Source organism: Oncorhynchus mykiss, chromosome 19 (assembly GCF_057628025.1).
Source record: "Oncorhynchus mykiss isolate SJ-2025 chromosome 19, ASM5762802v1, whole genome shotgun sequence".
NCBI lineage: Eukaryota > Metazoa > Chordata > Actinopteri > Salmoniformes > Salmonidae > Oncorhynchus > Oncorhynchus mykiss.
In genome coordinates, this window is record NC_143040.1 from 31,049,092 (window position 1) to 31,071,137 (window position 22,046).

General features: G+C 40.5%; 2 protein-coding genes across 2 annotated transcripts in view; one reads left to right on the forward strand and one right to left on the reverse strand.

The window, feature by feature from the left end:
- Positions 1 to 4,817: 4,817 nt before the first annotated feature.
- LOC110497488 (fatty acid-binding protein, intestinal) lies at positions 4,818 to 7,750 on the forward strand. Its single transcript, XM_021573618.3, has 4 exons — positions 4,818 to 5,719; positions 6,114 to 6,286; positions 6,857 to 6,964; positions 7,301 to 7,750. Exons 1-4 carry the CDS (start codon positions 5,653 to 5,655, stop codon positions 7,349 to 7,351), a joined length of 399 nt encoding a protein of 132 aa, XP_021429293.1. The 5' UTR covers positions 4,818 to 5,652; the 3' UTR covers positions 7,352 to 7,750.
- Positions 7,751 to 11,245: 3,495 nt separating this feature from the next.
- Positions 11,246 to 22,046, reverse strand: part of LOC110497487 (ubiquitin carboxyl-terminal hydrolase 53-like) — a 71,447-nt gene continuing 60,646 nt past the window's right edge. Inside the window, exons 16-19 of the mRNA XM_036954463.2 lie at positions 20,079 to 20,157; positions 19,122 to 19,984; positions 18,735 to 18,823; positions 11,246 to 16,949 (exon numbers count right to left, since the gene is read on the reverse strand). Coding sequence (XP_036810358.2) covers positions 18,747 to 18,823; positions 19,122 to 19,984; positions 20,079 to 20,157 — 1,019 coding nt within the window. The 3' untranslated portion in view covers positions 11,246 to 16,949; positions 18,735 to 18,746. The remainder of the gene's footprint in view (positions 16,950 to 18,734; positions 18,824 to 19,121; positions 19,985 to 20,078; positions 20,158 to 22,046) is intronic.

Here is a 22,046-nt window from a genome sequence, read left to right on the forward strand (position 1 = left end):
TAAAATACTCAATTACAACATTAACAATGTCTACACTGTATTTCTGATCAATTTGATGTTATTTTAATGGATGGAAAATGTGCTTTTCTTTCAAAAAGAAGGACATTTCTAAGTGACCCCAAACCTTTGAACGATAGTGTACACAAGTCAATACAAATGAAAACTCGTAATCAATCAGACAACAACATAAATTGAAGCTTGCCATGTCCTATAAAATAAATACAATAAAATGTTATTGGTCACGTACACACATTCGGCAGATGTTATCGCGGGCGTAGTGAAATGCTTATGTCTCCAGCTCCAACAGTGTTGTCACGTGTGCTTCCTCTCCGGCCTCTAGGTCACCAGGCTGCTCATTCGGGCGCACACGTCACCAGCGTTACGCACATAATGACACTCACCTGGAATCCATCACCTCTGTGATTACCTGCCCTTTATATGTCACTCACTTTGGTTTCTTCTCCAGTCGTCACTGTTCCTGTTTCATGTCGGTGCGTTGTTTGTGTTTCTTGTTTTGTTCATTTATTAATTAAATGTATTCAATCCCTGAACTTGCTTCCCGACTCTCAGCGTACATCGTTACAAGTGCAGTAATACCTAACAATACACACAAATTCCCAAAATGATCAAAACAATTATGAGGATGTGGATTCGCCGATTGTGCATTTGATTTTCTCCAAAGTGAGACTTTGTAACATGCTATTAACCCATTGATTGTAAGATGGTGGGTTTCGCCTTTTCCGGTATTCCATGTTTCTGGCAATCAGACAGGCATATCCCAGGCATTTGATTCTGCCTCTTCTATTCCTGAACTACCAGAATTGTCCCAAAGATAGCTATCAGTGGGTCATGATTTATACAGTAAGTACCTGTGTTATATGGGATAGTGCATAAAAAATAGTTTTTCAACATTTTGTTACGTTACAACCTTATTCTACAATCTTGGCACACCTGTATTTGTGGAGTTTATCCCATTCTTCTCTGCAGACCCTCTCAAGCTCTGTCAGGTCGGAATGAGGAGCGTCACTGCACAGCTATTTTCAGGTCTCTCCAGAGATGTTTGATTGGGTTCAAGTCCAGGCTCTCGCTGGGCCACTCAAGGACATTCAGAGACCTGTCCAGAAGCCACTCCTGCATTGTCTTGGCTGTGTGCTTAGGGTCATTGTCCTGTTGGAAGGTAAATCATCACCCCTCTCTGTACTTTGCTCCGTTCATCTTTCCCTCGATCCTGACTAGTCTCCTATTCCCTGCGGCTGAAAAACATCCCCACTGCATGATGCTGCCACCACCATGCTTCACCGTAGGGATGGTGCCAGGTTTCCTCCAGATGTGACACTTGGCATTCTGGCCAAAGAGTTCAGTCTTTGGTTTCATCAGACCAGAGAATCTTGTTTCTCATGGTCTGAGAGTCCTTTAGGTGCCTTTTGCCTTTTACTGAGGAGTGGCTTCCGTCTGGCCACTCTACTATAAAGACCTGATTTGTTGAGTGCTGCAGAGATGGTTGTCCTTCTGGAAGGTTCTTCCATCTCCACAGAGGAACTCTGAAGCTCTGTCAGAATGTCACCTCCCTGACCAAGGCCCTTCTCCCCCGATTTCTCACTTCCTAGAGCAGCTAGCTCTAGGAAGAGTCTTAGTGGTACCAAACTTCTTCCATTTAAGAATGAAGGAGGTCACTGTGTGTTTGGGAACCTTCAATGCTGAAGACATTTTTTGGTACCTTTCCCCAGACCTTCCCCAGATCTCGACACAATCCTGTCTCGGAACTCTATGGACAATTCCTTCGACCTCATGGCTTGTTTTTTGCTCTGACATGCACTGCCAACTGTGAGACCTTATATAGACAGGTGTTTCCCTTTCCAAATCCAATGTCCAATCAATTGAATTTACCACAGGTGGACTCCAATCAAGTTGTAGAACCATCTCAAGGATGATCAGTGGAAACAGGATGCACCTGAGCTCAATTTTGAGTCTCATAGTAAAGGGTCTGAATACTTATGTAATTATTTTTGTATTTTTTGTATTTTTTTATCGGTGCAATTTTTTTAATAAATACTTATTTCGCTTTGTTATTACGGGGTATTGTGTGTAGATTGATGAGGAAGACATGTACCTTAATCCATTAGAATAAGGCTTTCAAGGGGTCTGAATACTTTCCGAATGCACAGGGAGGCCTTTATGAATTGAGTCACATATTTTTGCCCTCCTGATGTGTGACTCAGGTTGTGACCCTGAAGTTGAGTCTCTGGTGTTATCCATCAGCACCAAAGATAACCTGAGGGGTCTCTCAGTCTGTCATATTGCTTAGCCTTTAGATAAGCAACACCAAATAGGATGGCAGATATTATACTTTTATAGTGTAACTCAGGCCATGATTTAATCCGATGGTTCCTTGTCAACAATTAACCCTTAAGGCAATGTTCCCGCGTTTGCAGAGACAAAATTCACTGTCAGTTCTGCATATGTTGGCTCAATCGGAAATTACCTTTCAAATTGTGCATTGTCGAAAAAGCGCAATCGGATCGGTCTTAGTATTTTCTCCATTCACCATCTCCTGTAAGTGTTATATCTCAATAAGCAACTAAATTAAATAAAAAATTGTAAAATGTTTTAAACCAGATGTGCACATTTATCAGCTTTACAAACATTCATATGAAGTATTATTATGTTTCAATGTTTCAATTTCCTTTTAATGTGCTGTGATTCACAATTTATAAAAGCACTCACACTTCTGAGTTATCTCGTTGCAGGTTTTCATGGGAATAATTCGATAACTTCAAAGAAAATAAAAACCAGCACACTGTTCTTGGTAGTGTGACTTATTTATTCAAGCTTAGACTACGTGGCGCACTCTTGGCCTTTCTTCTGAGCTTTTTATGTGTCGTGCTCAAATGCAATTGGATGCTTGATATCGAAATCATTATTAAAATGATTTACACATAATCAATATGGCCTTTCCATATTGATGCCTATCACTACTACTGAGTATAATGCTGTTAATGATTAACCTCCCACATCTACGTTGTTGAGTAATGTTCCCTTGATTGATTACATCACCACAGCTAAAATAGAAAGGTATCTTCCAAAAACAGCTTCTTTGAGGTGTATGTAACGGTCATGTGAAGTTTGCTAATGGCAAACGGTGTCCAGAAGGAGCTCTTAGGATGACAGTTGTGTCATGTCTGCATATTGTATAGTACTCGTAAATTAATTCATTCATTTCGAGACTTCTGGACTAAATCAGTGTGTACCATGGTGAATATGGCACAATTCTTTATTGGGAAAGAACCTGACATACTGTATGTAGGTAGCATACAAGTTTGAAATGGTGCGAGACAGGGAATAATTTTTCTATCTATTAACCTATATTTTCATTTTAAAGAAAGCTACACAAATTTGTAGAAATGGACAGTAGAAACACAGCAACCCAGTGCCACACAAACATCAATCCATTCATTACAGCCAATGTTCTCCTACACGTCAGATTATTTCCCCATTGGCTCTTTTTGTGGCAGACCACCTAAACTGAGGGCATCTTAACAGAAAAGATAATCTGCTATTCTCCTATAGGACAGTAAAGACGTCACAACAAGTAATCTGTTAGGGCCTACACTATCCCTGTGCAATATTAACTGACAGCTACAAAGGTCATCATTTTTAGGTGAAGTAGTGGGAAGATTATTAAGGTTAAAGTCTTAATAGAACCAAACTTTATCAGAGATGCAGATGATTAAGTTAGGTGATAGAGAGGAAATGGTTAAGATCCAAGGCCACCGATGTGAACCAGTCCTAACACATAACTTTCCTTATCATGACATCTTTACTGTCCTATAGGAGAATAGCAGATGCGCTTCTTATGGTGCACTCAGTTTAGGTGGTCTGCCACAAAGAACTGGTGGGGAAATAATCTGACGTCCATAGACAATATAGGCAGCGTAATCGATGCAGAGCCAAAGGCAAAAATGACATCAAGTTAATGGTGAAAGTTTACGTTGATCTTTATAGTCCCATATAAGACATGGGCCAGAGAGCCACTTTTCACATATTGATCATCTAATGATGAGTTTCATTGAGGTCCATGTCTGTGGGTTATGTTTTGGGGGGGGGGTTTAAAAAATATTTTCATTGAGGTCAATGTCTGTGGGTTATATTTCAGTATGATAACCACTTAGCGGAGGTAGCTAAATTGTGGTTATCTGTAGTTTAGGTATAATATAACCCACAGACATTGACCTCAATGAAAATCTTTTTTAACCCCCCCCCCCAAAACATAACCCACAGACATGGACCTCAATGAAATGTTATGACCCCTTTCACATACAACAAGGAGATCCATTGAGAAAGCATTTTAGTTATATAGAGTCATCATATATTTAGTCCATGGACTAATAGGGACATTTGATCTGCAGGCAGGATGACACCGCAAACTACATACAATCCAAACCAAAGAGACAATTTAAACTATACATCATGTAAAATAAATAAACAATATATATACAGCACATTGCTATTGAATAAATATACATGATTAGGAAGAAATAGTAAAAATATCAAATTAAATCATTTGAGGTGATTGGTTTAAGGTTTATTGATTGAAAAAACACATTTATAAAGGTGTTTAAATGTAGTTTATGAACTGTTATTTATTAGTTTATGGATGAAATACAGCACAAATAACCTACAGACCCTAAAAGTGTGTGTGAGAGAGAGAGAGAGAGAGTAGGAGAGAGAGAGAGAGAGAGAGAGAGAGAGAGAGAGAGAGAGAGAGAGAGAGAGAGAGAACGGGGCAGGGGAGAAGCGATATCTCCTAAAGAGAGCGAGAGAGAGAAAAAATGGGGTTAGGAGACACATCATTTTAACTAATATTTGATGTTTGTTTTTCAGAGGCTGTGATCAGACGATTCCAAGGTACCACCAAGGGGCAGCTTGGGACAGTAATAAATTGTTAAATTGCTGAGCTCTGCTACTACCACTACTACACTACTACTACCACTACTACACTACTACTACTACTACTACTTGTCTACTACTACTACTACCACTACTTGTCTACTACACTACTACTACTACTATGTGTCTACTACTATTACTACTTGTCTACTACTACTACCACTACTACTACACAACTACCACACTACTACTTGTCTACTACTACCACTACTACTACTACTACTACTACTACTACCACTACTACTACTACTACTACTATTACTACTTGTCTACTACTACTTGTAGTATGAGTAGGAGCAACAGCAGTACTGCTCTACTAAATAGATGGAAAACAGTGACCCAGTGTTTATGACAAAGGAACTATCCTGTACATCCAAAGCACAGCACTAGTAGACAGATTATCTGCGACCACAAATAACTATGTGATGGTAAAGGGCAAATAATGTCAGAACATTGCCCTTGCATATTGTATGATCATTAAAGGAATTCCCATTATACCCAGTCACAGCTATTGGAACTACACAGTGGGAGATCATGACTTGTGTAGCCTTGAGGAAATATGAGCTTTACACAGCCACATCAGCATATGAGATAGGGGAGAGCGATAAGAGAGTGAGCTAACACGGGACATGGTTTAAAAGGCCAGGTGGTAGGCTAAGGCAGGTCACTCCTTAGAGTAGAGCCAGTCCAACCCTTCCAGCAACCATGACCTACAACGGCACTTGGAATGTAGACCGCAGCGAGAACTATGAGAAATTCATGGAGCAGATGGGTAAGAGATTGATCGTTTTTTGGAAAATTTGTTTTGGGGGAAAGACTTTTGGGCACAAATGGCACAAATGCATTTGAAAGCAAAGACAAGTAGGCCTACAAGATGTATACATAAACAGGCATACAAAGTGCATTTAAGAAATAATGCAAATAATGTCAATTCACGTTTTGTACCACAGGCAAATTCAGTGTTTGTATAAAAGTTATTTTTAATGCATTAAATGCCTTTAGAGGACTATGTGTGCACCTTGCACCTAAGGTACTGTAAAATGAATGCATCATCTCTAGCCAGGCGCTGCACTGTATTACATGCAGATGAAATATATTGTATAGTTGTTTGCGCATGGTTCAATGAGATTTGGTATTGGACACATGGATTGTGTGTCTGTTCACAGGAATCAACATGGTCAAGAGGAAGCTGGCCGCTCACGATAACCTTAAGATCATCCTTGAACAAACTGGAGACAAGTTTGTCGTGAAGGAGGCCAGTACTTTCCGCACGCTGGATTTGGAATTTACCCTGGGAGTCACCTTTGAGTATGCCCTTGCAGATGGGACAATGCTATCAGTAAGCAATGCATTTATACAGTATTATATAGTATTATATTATTGCTGCCATACAGACAATATCTGTGGAAGAGCCTAGGCATAGTTGTTATGTTGATGCATAGTGTATTCCCAGGATAATAAATTAGTAACAATATAATTGAATTGGTGCATACCACAATTCCACATATTTTATTCCTATCTGTTATTTCCAATAACAAAAGTTTATTGCATTATTTTTCTGTGCTCATAAGCTATTGAGATTCAGTACTTGATAATGAATTGCAAAGTACAAGGCAATTATTCTTACTCAATAAAACAGTACAGTCCCATTGGCTATGTTCCAATGTGTCCACACTAGGATACCGGTTAGAACACATTCACAATCCATTTCTTTATTGTGGACAGTATACTACTGTGCATATAAAGTATAACCACAGGCCTGATGAAGTATAAAACCTTTCAGCAACTAGATGAATATGATATAATCTTTTGAGATGTGCAGCATGACTGCAACAACGATTACCTGGAATGTTGCCACTTGATTCTTGGACCATTATCATGATGAATTATTTGACCTTTCACCCCTCAGGGTTCATGGGGCATGGAAGGAGACATGATGAAAGGTACATTCACCAGAAAGGACAATGGAAAGGTGCTGACAACTACCAGAGCCATTGTTGGAGAGGAACTTGTACAGGTTAGTTACCCTCTCTGGAAAATGTTTTACACACCCTTAATGAAAACCTCCATAAAACGTATTTACACTTTTGAAGAAGAAAACAGGCAGCAGACCTTGGCCAAAGTACAAATCAAATGCTTGAAAGTACCCATCTTGATTTACCTTGGAGTTTGCAATGTTGGGACTATTCTATTGGTTCAATTGTACATAGCAAACCAAATCAAGTGCAGCATTTGACAGAAGTGTTTGTCATGGATATGAAATTGAACCAGGTCTGGTTGTAAGATATTTTTGTTGTCATAATAAAATATATATATATACTGTATATATATATATATACTCTTCCTCCAACAGAGTTACAGCTACGATGGAGTCGAAGCCCAGAGATTTTTCAAGAGGGGTTAGAGGAAACCGATCAACCAATCCAACCGCTAAGAACAAGAAGCGTTACCTTCAAATCCAGAATGATACCATTGTGACACTGAACATTTTACAACCTTTCCTAAGCCATTGGACCACTTCAGGTCTTTGTAACATAACATAATTATTAGCTGTACAAAAGTAACTATTTGTAATAGAAATGTATAAAGCAGGTTTGATTTGCACTTCAAGTTTTGATATTTTAAGAAGTAAACACATTTTCTGAATTTCTCAATGTGCGCATAATGTATACAGATATTTATGAATATTCACGATTAGATGAGTACAAGCACAGTACTGCAATACGCTATTGCCAATGACTGACTCACTGTTGGCAATCATCAATGGAAATCAAGTGACTTCATAAACCAGAGGCATACAAAACACGTTTAGTGATTGCATCATTTTAAGTTTATTAAACAATGAATAAATATAAATGCATAGGCATCTCCAAAAATATAAAGTGTGCACAGTCAGCTCTACTGTACATGTTTCTTTTTAAATGGAACCTGTTCAACTTTCTCATGGAAAAAAAATGCAAAGGCACTCCAGATACAACAGCAGAGCAATATATACGAAGTCCAAACTCCCAAAAATAGCCCGTGAGAAGCAAGACTTACATAAATGAATAATAAACTGTATATTACATGAATCATTTAATGTAAAGCATTGAAATAACCAACTTTACAATAAGCAAATAAAAACACTACCAGTGAGAACTGGGGACACATTTTCAAGTTGAGCTACAATAAAACATATAAAATGGGATTCATACAGTATTTCAACAGCCCAGGAACATTAGTGAACAAATACTATGACATCCATTTTTATTGGAAGGTCCCAGCTTGTTGAGTCCTACCCCAAATTATTTGAAAGCAAAAATGTCAATACTTATTTTACCACTACAAAATGTTTATTTTACTAGAAGTAATGGCAAAACCGTGAATTTCAAAGCAGCATGCATTTAAATAAATGCCCCAAATCAAATGACAGAACACAATTGGATTATGAGTCAAATAAATAGCATAATCCATAAAGAAAAATAAATGTTGTTTTGCTAACTGAAAAATGACAGCCAAGATGCTAAGTATTCAATAGCTTTTTTCTCGTAAAGATTTTTGCCCATAGACGCTGCACTACATTTTATGCCGATGAGTCAACATGTAGGACCTGAAACGTGAACAATTCTAATATCAGGAATATTGACTTGCATTGAATTTGTGCCATACATGCTAAAACATTTGGAGACAGTGGCCAGTTAAACAAAACCAAAGCATGGATTGCTGTCTTACCTTGTCCATAGACTGCATAGATCAATATGTAATTTGGGTGAACTATCCCTGTAAATTATTTTTCTGAAAGTACCAGGGTACTCTGGAACATGGTGCAAGATTCAGATTCAAGTTTTGTTAATGCTTCTGCCCAACCATGCAATTGCTGTATCTGTTATTTGCACATATTGCAAATGGATAGAGGAACATTGCAATTAAAATAAATCATTATGTTAATGAATATACATAGCAAAAGTATTCACCCCCTTTGGGGGGGTGAAAAAAAAGGTGAACCTCCATCCCAGTCTCAAATCTCTGGAGGACTGAGACAGGTTTCCCTCAAGAATTTCCCTGTATTTAGCGCCATCCATCATTCCTTCAATTCTGACCAGTTTCCCAGTTCCTGCCGATGAAAAACATCCCCACAGCATGATGCTGCCACCACCATGCTTCACTGTGGGGATAGGGTTCTCGGGGTGATGAGAGGTGTTGGGTTTGTGCCAGACATAGAGTTTTCCTTGATGGCCAAAAAGCTTAGTTTTAGTCTCATCTGACCAGAGTACCTTTTTCCATGTGTTCGGGGAGTCTCCCACATGCCTTTTGGCGAACACCAAATGTGTTTGCTTATTTTTTTCTTTAATGGCTTTTTTCTTCTTCTGGCCACTCTTTCGTAAAGCCCAGCCCTGTGGAGTGTACGGCTTAAAGTGGTCCTATGGACAGATACTCCAATCTCCCCTGTGGTGCTTTGCAGCTCCTTCTGGGTTATCTTTGGTCTCTTTGTTGCCTCTCTGATAAATGCTCTCCTTGCCTGGCCCGTGATTTTTGTGGGCGGTCCTCTTGGCAGGTTTGTTGTGGTGCCATATTCTTTCCAATTTTTAATAATGAATTTAATGGTGCTCCGTGGGATGTTCAATGTTTCGTATAGTTTTTTATAACCCAACCCTGATCTGTACTTCTCCACAATGTTGTCCCTAACCTGTTTGGAGAGCTCCTTGGTCTTTATGGTGCTGCTTGCTTGGTGGTGCCCCTTGCTTAGTGGTGTTGCGAACTCTGGGGCCTTTCAGAACAGGCGTAGAAATATAAATATACACACTGAGATCATGTGACAGATCATGTGACACTTAAATAAAGTTCACCTGTAGACAGTTTAACTAACAATGTGACTTCTGAAGGTAATTGGTTGCACCAGATCTTCTTTAGGGGCTTCATAGCAAAGGGGGTGAATACATATGCACGCACCACTTTTCAGTTTTTTTTATTTTTTGAAACAAGTAATTTTTTCCCCATTTCACTTCACCAATTTGAACTATTTTGTGTATGTCCATTACATGAAATACAAATAAAAATCTATTTAAATTATAGGTTGTTATGCAACAAAATAGGAAAAACGCCAAGGGGATGAATGCTTTTGCAAGGCACTGTACGTAATCCCCAGTTAACCGCAAGTGGTTTTGTCCATTGATGACTTAAATACCATAAAACCACAATGTAGCTCTGTTGCAATTTTTTTTATAACAGGCAATGGAGTTGAGATATCTGGAATGTGCCATTTTCCTCTCACAAAGAAGCACTTTGCATGAGCAAACGACCTATAACATTTTCAATATGTAATGGCAAGTGATCCAAGGCAATGTCCAAATGCTGCAAAATTGCAACATAAATCATGAGCTGCAGTGTTCAGAAATCCCCATGGATAAAGTACCATCCCACCTATATAAAATAATCAAAAGTGTCACTCTGTGGGAAGAAAATGTCACCCATAAAGTGTTAAACTATGAAGTGTTAAAGGTTCAATGCAGCCACTCAATATCAAATAGTTTCTGTGATTGTTCTCAATTAAAATGGTAAAAAAGAAACAAAAATAGCTAATTAGGAAATAGCAATTTCTCAAGCCAAAAATTTGCTAGGACTGTCTGGAAGTGTTTGAGTGGGGAGGGGAAAACTACAAAAAACTACAAAATTAAGTTTCTGCTGTTAATGGCATAGAGATTTGGAACTCTCTTTCTTATTGGTCTAAAAACTAATTTACAGAAGGCCAAAACTCCCTCTCACCAAAACTTTGAGAAATTTCAAACAGCTCAAAACAGCTCTTACACTACAATTATCACAATTTTACAGTATTATTCCAACCTCATAGTTTGGAAATATATATAGAACACGGGAAAAATCTAGACTACACTGGGCCTTTTATCACCAAAACTGAAGCCATTTCCCATTGGGTTATTTACCTAATATGTAGGTGAGTAGCCTAGTGGTTAGAGCATTGGTCCAGTAACCAAAAGGTTGCTGGATCGAGTCCCCGAGCTGACAAGGTACAAATCTGTCATTCTGCCCCTGTACAAGGCAGTTAACCCACTGTTCTCCGGTAGGCTGAATTTGTTCTTAACTGACTTGAGACTACTTAAATTTTAAAAAATGTATTCATATTTTCCAATCACAATGTGAATTATGAAAATGATGTATGTAAAAAAAAAACATGAAAATAAGTAGAAGTTACGGTTCCTGGTTTTTAACAGGAAATGAACCGACTTATACAATGAAAACGGTATAAATGAATTCTAATGTGAATGATATTTGTTTGGCTTCATTCAAAAACATCTAGAGGACAACTTGCTATCATCTTTATCAAAATTGTAATAAATTGCACCTTAAATTGCGATACTATCGGTGTCATTGACAAAAACATTTGACACAATCATGCTCGCATAGTGTCCCACACCTTGGCCCGGATTGAATCTGATCACTGCTTATAGGCATTGACAAAAACATATTGACACCATCATGCTTGCATACATTAGTATTCCACACCTTGGGACACTATGCTAATTTTCAGATTGAGACAACATTATCAGCACTTACCATGAATAGGATCTCCGTGAATGTGGGAACATTGCCTTTAAAAGCTACAATATCTATAACCCGTGATCATATTAAATCCTTACCGTTATCTTCACTGAATAATATTTGTTTTTAAAGACAACTTAAAGGTTATTTTCACTGTTTTCAGACATACCTCTATTTTTTCCACTTACTCTGAAAGTAGTCTACAGAGCCAGATAAACTGTCACCCACAGCTTTGATTTGTTTAAATAGCCACTACTAACAATGGGAGTGAAAGGGGAAAGCTCACCATGTTCAACATTGCACGACAAAATCAACTCAAATACCTTCAAATCAGTGGTGTGAAGGTGAACGGCAAGGCACTGAAGTGACAAACCACCCTTGCTGTCTTTGCCTGGCTGGTTCCCTCTCTCCACTGGTATTCTCTCTGACCCAATTACTGGGGCTAAGTCACTGACTTCCCATGCCGTCCCTAGGAGGGGTCTAGCTTTTTTCACTATACTCGACATCATCTTTGTGTCCGTTTTTGCACCCCTTGGGCTCGTGCGGTGGGGGAGATATTTTTGGGCTATACTCCGCCTTGTCTCAGGGTAGAAAGTCAGTGGTTTGTTTATATCCCTCTGGTGGTGTGGGGGCTTTGGCAAAGTGGGTGGGGTTATATCCTGCCTCGTTGGCCCTGTCCGGGGGTATCGTCGGACAGGGCCACAGTGTCCCCCGACCCCCCCGTCTCAGTCTCCAGTATCTATGCTGCAATAGTCTATGTGCCGGGGGGGCTAGGGTCAGTCTGTCCTATCTGGTGTAATTCTCCTGTCTTATCAGGTGTCCTGTGTGATTTTAAGTATGCTCCCTCTAATTCTCCAATCTCTCTCTCGCTTTCTCCCCTCCCGGAGAACCTGAGCCCTAGGACCATGCCTCAGAACTAACTGACCTGGCGACTCCTGGCTGTCCCCATCCCCAGTCCACCTGGTTGTGCTGCTGATCAAGTTTCTGCTGTTCTGCCTGGAACCCTGACCTGTTTACCACAGAACCGGTTACCTTATGCCGGACCTACTCTTTCAACAATCTCGACCTGTCTCGACCTGTGAATGCTCGGGCATGAAAAGCCAACTGACATTTACTCTTGAGGTGCTGACCCGTTGCATCCTCTATAACCACTGTGATTAATGTTTGACCCTGCTTATTATCTATGAACGTTTTAACATCTTGAAGAACAATCTGGCCTTAACGGCCAGGTATTCTTATAATCTCCACCCGGCACATTCAGAAGAGCACTGGCCACCCCTCAAAGCCTGGTTCCTCTCTATGTTTCTTCCTAGGTTCATGCTTTTACATCAGCATTGCTTGCTTTTGGGGTTTTAGGCTGGGTTTCTGTATACACACTTTGTGACATCTGCTGATGTAAAAAGGGCTTTATGAATACACTGCTCAAAAAAATAAAGGGAACACTAAAATAACACATCCTAGATCTGAATGAATGAAATATTCTTATTAAATACTTTTTTCTTTACATAGTTGAATGTGCTGACAACAAAATCACATAAAAATGATCAATGGAAATCAAATTTATCAACCCATGGAGGTCTGGATTTGGAGTCACACTCAAAATTAAAGTGGAAAACCACACTACAGGCTGATCCAACTTTGATGTAATGTCCTTAAAACAAGTCAAAATGAGGCTCAGTAGTGTGTGTGGCCTCCACGTGCCTGTATGACCTCCCTACAATGCCTGGGCATGGTCCTGATGAGGTGGCAGATGGTCTCCTGAGGGATCTCCTCCCAGACCTGAACTAAAGCATCCGCCAACTCCTGGACAGTCTGTGGTGCAACGTGGCGTTGGTGGATGGAGCGAAACATGATGTCCCAGATGTGCTCAATTGGATTCAGGTCTGGGGAATTGGCGGGCCAGTCCATAGCATCAATGCCTTCCTCTTGCAGGAACTGCTGACACCCTCCAGCCACATGAGGTCTAGCATTGTCTTGCATTAGGAGGAACCCAGGACCAACCGCACCAGCATATGGTCTCACAAGGGGTCTGAGGATCTCATCTCGGTACCTAATGGCAGTCAGGCTACCTCTGGCGAGCACATGGAGGGCTGTGCGGCCTCCCAAAGAAATTCCACCCCACACCATGACTGACCCACCGCCAAACCGGTCATGCTGGAGGATGTTGCAGGCAGCAGAACGTTCTCCACGGCGTCTCCAGACTGTCACGTCTGTCACATGTGCTCAGTGTGAACCTGCTTTCATCTGTGAAGAGCACAGGGCGCCAGTGGCGAATTTGCCAATCTTGGTGTTCTCTGAAAAATGCCAAACGTCCTGCACGGTGTTGGGCTGTAAGCACAACCCCCACCTGTGGACGTCGGGCCCTCATACCACCCTCATGGAGTCTGTTTCTGATCATTTGAGCAGACACATGCACATTTGTGGCCTGCTGAAGGTCATTTTGCAGGGCTCTGGCAGTGCTCCTCCTGCTCCTCCTTGCACAAAGGCGGAGGTAGTGGTCCTGCTGCTAGGTTGTTGCCCTCCTACGGCCTCCTCCAAGTCTCCTGATGTACTGGCCTGTCTCCTGGTAGTGCCTCCATGCTCTGGACACTACGCTGACAGACACAGCAAACCTTCTTGCCACAGCTCGCATTGATGTACCATCCTGGATGCGCTGCACTACCTGAGCAACTTGTGTGGGTTGTAGACTCCATCTCATGATACCACTAGAGTGAAAGCACCGCCACCATTCAAAAGTGACCAAAACATCAGCCAGGAAGCATAGGAACTGAGAAGTGGTCTGTGGTCACAACCTGCAGAACCACTCCTTTATTGGGGGATGTCTTGCTAATTGCCTATAATTTCCACCTGTTGTCTATTCCATTTGCACAACAGCATGTGACATTTATTGTCAATCAGTGTTGCTTCCTAAGTGGACAGTTTGATTTCACAGAAGTGTGAATGACTTGGAGTTACATTGTGTTGATTAAGTGTTCCCTTTATTTTTTTGAGCAGTGTATAATTGATTGATTGATGTTACTTAGAGGTGATTTTGCCACAGATTCTGAACATAGTGAGCTTTCCCCTATCATTCCTTTTACTTTTTGGTTGGCAGTGGCTAAAGTTGGTCAAGTTAGCAGTGGTTGAAATAAATGTCTCTCCATGCATGTACTTTTTATGTCTCTCATGGCCTATAAAGTACATGCATGGTACTGTACGTGGAAAAATTCAGGCAGGTCCCAAAAAAAGTGAAGATACAGTGCCTTGCGAAAGTATTCGGCCCCCTTGAACTTTGCGACCTTTTGCCACATTTCAGGCTTCAAACATAAAGATATAAAACTGTATTTTTTTGTGAAGAATCAACAACAAGTGGGACACAATCATGAAGTGGAACGACATTTATTGGATATTTCAAACTTTTTAACAAATCAAAAACTGAAAAATTGGGCGTTCAAAATTATTCAGCCCCCTTAAGTTAATACTTTGTAGCGCCACCTTTTGCTGTGATTACAGCTGTAAGTCGCTTGGGGTATGTCTCTATCAGTTTTGCACATCGAGAGACTGAAATTTTTTCCCATTCCTCCTTGCAAAACAGCTCGAGCTCAGTGAGGTTGGATGGAGAGCATTTGTGAACAGCAGTTTTCAGTTCTTTCCACAGATTCTCGATTGGATTCAGGTCTGGACTTTGACTTGGCCATTCTAACACCTGGATATGTTTATTTTTGAACCATTCCATTGTACATTTTGCTTTATGTTTTGGATCATTGTCTTGTTGGAAGACAAATCTCCGTCCCAGTCTCAGGTCTTTTGCAGACTCCATCAGGTTTTCTTCCAGAATGGTCCTGTATTTGGCTCCATCCATCTTCCCATCAATTTGAACCATTTTCCCTGTCCCTGCTGAAGAAAAGCAGGCCCAAACCATGATGCTGCCACCACCATGTTTGACAGTGGGGATGGTGTGTTCAGCTGTGTTGCTTTTACACCAAACATAACGTTTTGCATTGTTGCCAAAAAGTTCAATTTTGGTTTCATCTGACCAGAGCACATGTTTGGTGTGTCTCCCAGGTGGCTTGTGGCAAACTTTAAACAACACTTTTTATGGATATCTTTAAGAAATGGCTTTCTTCTTGCCACTCTTCCATAAAGGCCAGATTTGTGCAATATACGACTGATTGTTGTCCTATGGACAGAGTCTCCCACCTCAGCTGTAGATCTCTGCATTTCATCCAGAGTGATCATGGGCCTCTTGGCTGCATCTCTGATCAGTCTTCTCCTTGTATGAGCTGAAAGTTTAGAGGGACGGCCAGGTCTTGGTAGATTTGCAGTGGTCTGATACTCCTTCCATTTCAATATTATCGCTTGCACAGTGCTCCTTGGGATGTTTAAAGCTTGGGAAATCTTTTTGTATCCAAATCCGGCTTTAAACTTCTTCACAACAGTATCTCGGACCTGCCTGGTGTGTTCCTTGTTCTTCATGATGCTCTCTGCGCTTTTAACGGACCTCTGAGACTATCACAGTGCAGGTGCATTTATACGGAGACTTGATTACACACAGGTGGATTGTATTTATCATCATTAGTCATTTAGGTCAACATTGGATCATTCAGAGATCCTCACTGAATTTCTGGAGAGAGTTTGCTGCACTGAAAGTAAAGGGGCTGAATAATTTTGCACGCCCAATTTTTCAGTTTTTGATTTGTTAAAAAAGTTTTAAATATCCAATAAATGTCGTTCCACTTCATAATTGTGTCCCACTTGTTGTTGATTCTTCACAAAAAAATACAGTTTTATATCTTTATGTTTGAAGCCTGAAATGTGGCAAAAGGTCGCAAATTTCAAGGGGGGCGAATACTTTCGCAAGGCACTGTATAATTGAAGTAGACCCAATAACATAAACCAATTGGAATTTGGATGTCGGTTGGATACAAATGTAAAGTATGCCATGCGCATGCTCATACTGTACACATCACTATTGTTACCTCTTTATAAGTCCTCATGCACGTTGGCTAACATTGTAACAGCTGTCTATTCAGCAGGATAACAAGTATGCAAACACAATGCTAGTGTTTGTATTCTGAGATTGCTGAATTTGGTGCTCATATTCGGAAATAACATTTGTGTTGGCCACACAATCAGGGATGCACATTACCTTAAACCAAAAGATACACCTCTTGATCCCAGAGGTCAATGTCACACTGTAGCAAGTGTATATTCAACAGGTTATCATTATATTTTACTGTAATATGCCTTGGACTGCCCTTTCCAACTTCCAACTCATCTATCAACATACATAAACATTTTTCTCTGTGACAGTGGACTATCAAACTGTATCTTACTTCAAAATACATATAAATACTTCTGCAACCCACAGTGCATCAGTGATTTGGCATTTGACACTGATTTCAATTGAAGTTCTAGGAGCAACACCTTTCCAGTCAGCAGACTCTTTGGCATCCAGTTCAATAGATTATTTTCCATGGACATCAGACCTATGAGTAAGAAGAGGACAGTAGATTACTATGATATGGATCATACTGTATGTGTACGCCATGAGTACATTTCCAAGAAAGAAATGCCATTTAGCAGACACTTTTATCCAAAGCATACATAAATTGTTTATGGGTTAATTGCCTTGCTCAGGAGTAGAACGACAGATTTTTAGCTTGGCAGCTCGGGGATTTGTCCAGCAACCATTCGTTACTGGCCCAACGCTCTAACCACTAGGCCCACTGTCCTGTGTTCAAAGCACAATGCTCTACCAGCTAAGCTACAGAGGCCCGCATTGCCAATGTGCTATAGAGCTTGTTACTAAAAACATTTCTTGTCCTTATACACTTCTTGTACTGCAGACCTGGGTAAAATATATAATGTAAAATATTTTCAAATACATTTCATTTGGTTGAGTACAATGAAACCAACACAACAGTAAAATAAGTGCATCACGCAAACTAAATATTTCTGATTAACATATATTTTAAAGTATTCAACCTATGTATTTGACCCAAGTCTGGTTTATTGGTTGTGCATTTTTCAGCTCTTGTTTTTGCTTGTTTAAGTTGACATTTTAGTCATTTAGCAGACACTTTTATCCAGAGCAGCTTAGTTAGTGCATTTCTTAAAGGCCCAATTCAGCTGTCAATTTATCAATATCAATTTGTTTCTGGGTAACAATTAAGTACCTTACTGTAATAGATTTCCATTAAAATGGGAAACAATTGCTTTTTAGTAAAAAAAACTTCTGAAACTAAAAATTTGCTCGGTCTGGGAGTGGTCTGAGTGGGGAGGGGGAAACTGAAAAGTAGCTGTCACTGGCACAGAGGTTTGGGACTTTCTTTGTTATTGGTCAATTAATCAATTTATTGCATGGTGATGTCACCATGGAAAGCCGAAACTCCCGCCCATGCAAACCTGCTGATAATACGGTAATGTGTAGATTGTATTTTCAACCAGCAACTATCAGATACAGTGCGGGTAGGCTAGTCTACATGATGAGATTATTAAATATAAGATATATATATTTGTATTTGTCAAATGGCAGTCAAGCATCGATCATCATGTCACCAGCATAAGACCTTCGATATATATCGGAAAGGAGCATCAAGATCAATGTGTACTTTCACCACCATGTGAAGTTCATCATCACTTATCACCTGTAGCCTAATGAACTTCATGGTTTACCAAGCCGTAGTGGGAGGACCACACACCATATCGCGTGACTCCAAGTTTACTTCCATATGATGGCTATCTATTATATCAATACATGTCTATAAAGGCGTTTCCACCCCCATTTCTCGCATGATACATTTTACAGACAAAAAAATTCCAGGTCGAACAAACAAATGATCTATCGGCATTTATAAAATTGTATTGAAACGGTTTCCATCACAGCTGTCATGTTTTTTTTTTATACGCTATCACTTTAGTCGCATAAAAACGGTGGATGGAAACATGGTTACTGTAAGCAAATATTTCCTCAATAAGTAGCAAAGTCAGTGCATGTCCTGAGTAGTGGTATTGAACAGCTTAAATCCTGGTATACAGATTAATATATCTTTTTTACTGCATTAAATTAAAATAAGAAATGTCGTGCATTATCATCTCCAGGGAAATTAAATTATTTTGTGTCTGCCCTTCTCTCACTGATTTTGACTCAGGCGAGTGCAGCATGCCGTGCAGTAATGCTTGTACAAAATAAACTGCATCTATATTCATAGAAGGATCTGGTAGCGGAGCCATTAAAAAAGTGCTGAAAAGAGGAACTGTGTATCACTTACCAGATAATACCATCACAAATAGCCACGCTCATCCAGTGCTTTGGCTGTCACTGGGTTCCATTTTGCAGTGGGCTTATTGCTGTTATGGCCTGTTTTCGAGGAAAAAAATAAAACAATATAGATGAAGATGAACTCAATGCAAAAACACACATGACATTTTTAATGTTTTTTTTTTTTTTAAATTTACAGATGACGTCAAAGCAAATTTTGGGCAGATGCCAGCATTTAAAATATTTGGATGCTTTAATATTTATACTTTATTATAGTTGTAATTTTACTGTTGAGACGACTTGTACAGTATGAGGAGAACATGTCGTTTTGGAACAGTGTACTGTGCATGAATGTCCGTAGGTGTTTTTACAAGCCGCTGTGACTGTACAAGCTTACCTGCATCAGGCCGGGTTTTGGGTGGGTCTAGCATGGAGTGTGTGTTTGCGGGGTGCAGGTGGTGGCTGGGATGTTCTCGGGGCTCCGAGATAGCCGAGAGTAGGAGGGGTCGCTGGTGATGGTACTTAAGTCTGTATGTGTCCGTCATGCAATTGTCCACGCTGAAGTACGTGGTGAGGGAAACCCCTTGGGCTGCCGCTGACTCTGCTCCAGGTGGCCTGCAGATGGGCAGCCTTTCCTCACTTTCGCCCGACGACGGGTTACTCCTCTCTGGGTCCGAGCCCGACTTGGAGCTGGCACCCGACGAGGGACTCTGCAGAGGGCCATTGGATTCCGACCTCCGGTTGGGGCTGGGGGTATGTGAGGCCGAGGTGGGCCAGACGCTGGGCCGGGGGCTGGTCTGGGAGGGCTCCTGGAGTAGCCTGGGATGGAAGCAGTGGCGGCCAACATCCCCCTGGTGAGGGGAAGCACGCTGGGCGGATTTGGGGTGAGGCAGTGGTGGCGTGATGGGCTGATGTTGAGATGAGGGCTCTTCCAGTTCGATATGGGGGGGTTGGTGGAAGGCCAGGTGGTGGGGGGGACAGGGCAACTCGGACAGAAGGGGCTTGCTGTTGCTGGAGCGGTAGGCACTGTCCTCTGGTTCTGAGAGATTCCCAGTCAGGTTGTCGGAGCTGTTCCACTCCGAGCTGCTGGGTTCACCCAAGCGCCGCAGGGCGGGGCTATTGCCATGGTGACCACCTCTGTTGTTGTTACTCATCTCTGGCGATTCCATCATGTGACTGCTCCTGTTGTCTGAGGAGCTAGCGTCCCTCTCTAGACCAGCTCCTTTCTTAGAACTACAGGGGCTGTATCTACATTTCTGTCTGTAGAATAGAACACAATATACTTTCTAAATGCACAAAATATGGATGTACACATTGACAATTAATGACATTAAACATATCAACATAACATTACCTTGAACTTGGACTACTTTTCAGGAGATGTGAAACTTGATGGTCGCAATTCTTTCCCTGAGTTGTCAGTTGATGTTTACCTAGAAGAAAAATAGACTAAGCTGAAATTAACACACTCACTGCCTAGGACAAAATGAAAATGAAACCCCAAAATGATGCAATCACCAACATTTTCTGGAGTTATTTATTTACATTATTTATAAAGTATGGATCGTTTTTCCCCATGATAAATCTTGATATTTTGTCCAGAAGGGAAAAGTAATACAACTTGGGGGTGATTCCATTGAATAAATTAAATTAACAGTTAATCAGGTCTATTTATTCATGATTTATAAATTAGGAATGAGGATTTAAAATTTTCATTTTAAACCACCATTTTCTAGAGACACAAAGAAAATAACACCTAATCGCAGAGAAGAGAAAAAAAACGAACAGAGCAACACACAGGAGAAACATCAGAGCAGAGAGAAAGAAAGAAAGAAAGAAAGAAAGAAAGAAAGAAAGAAAGAAAGAAAGAAAGAAAGAAGAGAGAGGGATGGACAAGCAGGTAGACACTGACACAGAGACAGAGAGAGAGAGAAAGAGAGCAAGAGAAATAGGGAAGGGCCTATTTTCAGGGAGATAGCCTATTTGTCTCACACTGCCAGTGAGTTGGGGGAGTAAAAGCAGTTCTGTTTTTCTGACGCACGATGGCACCACAGGGTTGATCTCCTCCGCCCTTGACCCTGCTGCTGGATTGACCAATCGCACAGCACGAGGCAGTATGCATGCTAAATTCATCCACTTTAAAAATAGAAGCATACTTTTTTTCCCTTCCTGCCACTGACCTAGAGGTCCATGCAAGGATAAAAGCTGTGGGAGTCGGTTTGGCTCTAGATTCACACAGGTTGACTGTAGAAGGAAGCATTGCTATAAGCTAACATATTCAGGTGAATGGATAAAACATGTTCAACTCTATGCTCTTGCATAAAACTATGAAAGAGTGTTTGCAGCCAACACTCGATCACATGAAAATTTAAAAAAGGGGCCAGCACTTGATTCAGTTGCAATAAAAGCTTTGAATAGCTTAGATTTTATATATTTTACGGGGAACATATCCTACTGGAGCACACAGCGCTCTAAAACACAAGCTAACATATTAACAACAATGACTAAGGTGGAAACAGTCAAGTCCAGCTGCGGCATCTGAACAAGCATTTGGGGATTACTGTCAGATGAATGAATGTGGAGGGGCTTAATGGGTGAACAGGTTAAATCAACTTTTTGGCATTCTAGAGACCAACAGTCAACCAGCGCACAATCCAAATTGACATTCTGTGTACATTTATTCACTCATACGGTGTTTAAAATGTTTATTTTTATGTGACTAAAATGTCCTCTTTAGCACATCGGATAAAACTTGACAAAAATGCCACATAAGATACAATGGCATAGAATATCATATTTTTCATCAAATACACATAGGATAAAATGTGAATAGAAGGTAATCTTTTCCCTCAAATTCACATAGGATTTGTGCATCCTGTCAAAAGATGTTGCGAGCACAGAATCTACAAATCTAGAATATAGCTATCAAGGCAGACTGCAACAAACTCCCTCTAGGAAACAAAGTCAATAGGGTCGAGCTTTGGCAAGGTTTAATAAGATCTCCCTCTCAACATGACAACAACAAATTATCAAGTCAGGATGTTACTGTATTTTTATATTTTGCCTACCCTCATTCTCAGTGTGGAAAATAGTCAGAGACCTACAGTACAACACAACACATATCCTACTGTACACTACACATGTCTGATAGATTTTGACGTGTTACTTACAGTACTGCTATTTACAGTAGCAACAGTAGGCCATTTGTTAGCTTGGCTCAAAATCTATTTCCACACTAGGTTTATTTAGCGTTTTCTTCTCGGATATCGTCATGTATTTTAAATAGCTAGTGCAGATTAGAACGTAAGAGATTTGAAGGGTT

Bases quoted from the DNA above. Each gene is read 5' to 3' on its own strand.
- LOC110497488 (XM_021573618.3), top strand. From the start codon at position 5,653: ATGACCTACAACGGCACTTGGAATGTAGACCGCAGCGAGAACTATGAG. The intron at 5,720-6,113 runs GTAAGAGATTGA...GTCTGTTCACAG, and splicing joins GAAATTCATGGAGCAGATGG to GAATCAACATGGTCAAGAGG. The intron at 6,287-6,856 runs GTAAGCAATGCA...TTCACCCCTCAG, and splicing joins CAGATGGGACAATGCTATCA to GGTTCATGGGGCATGGAAGG.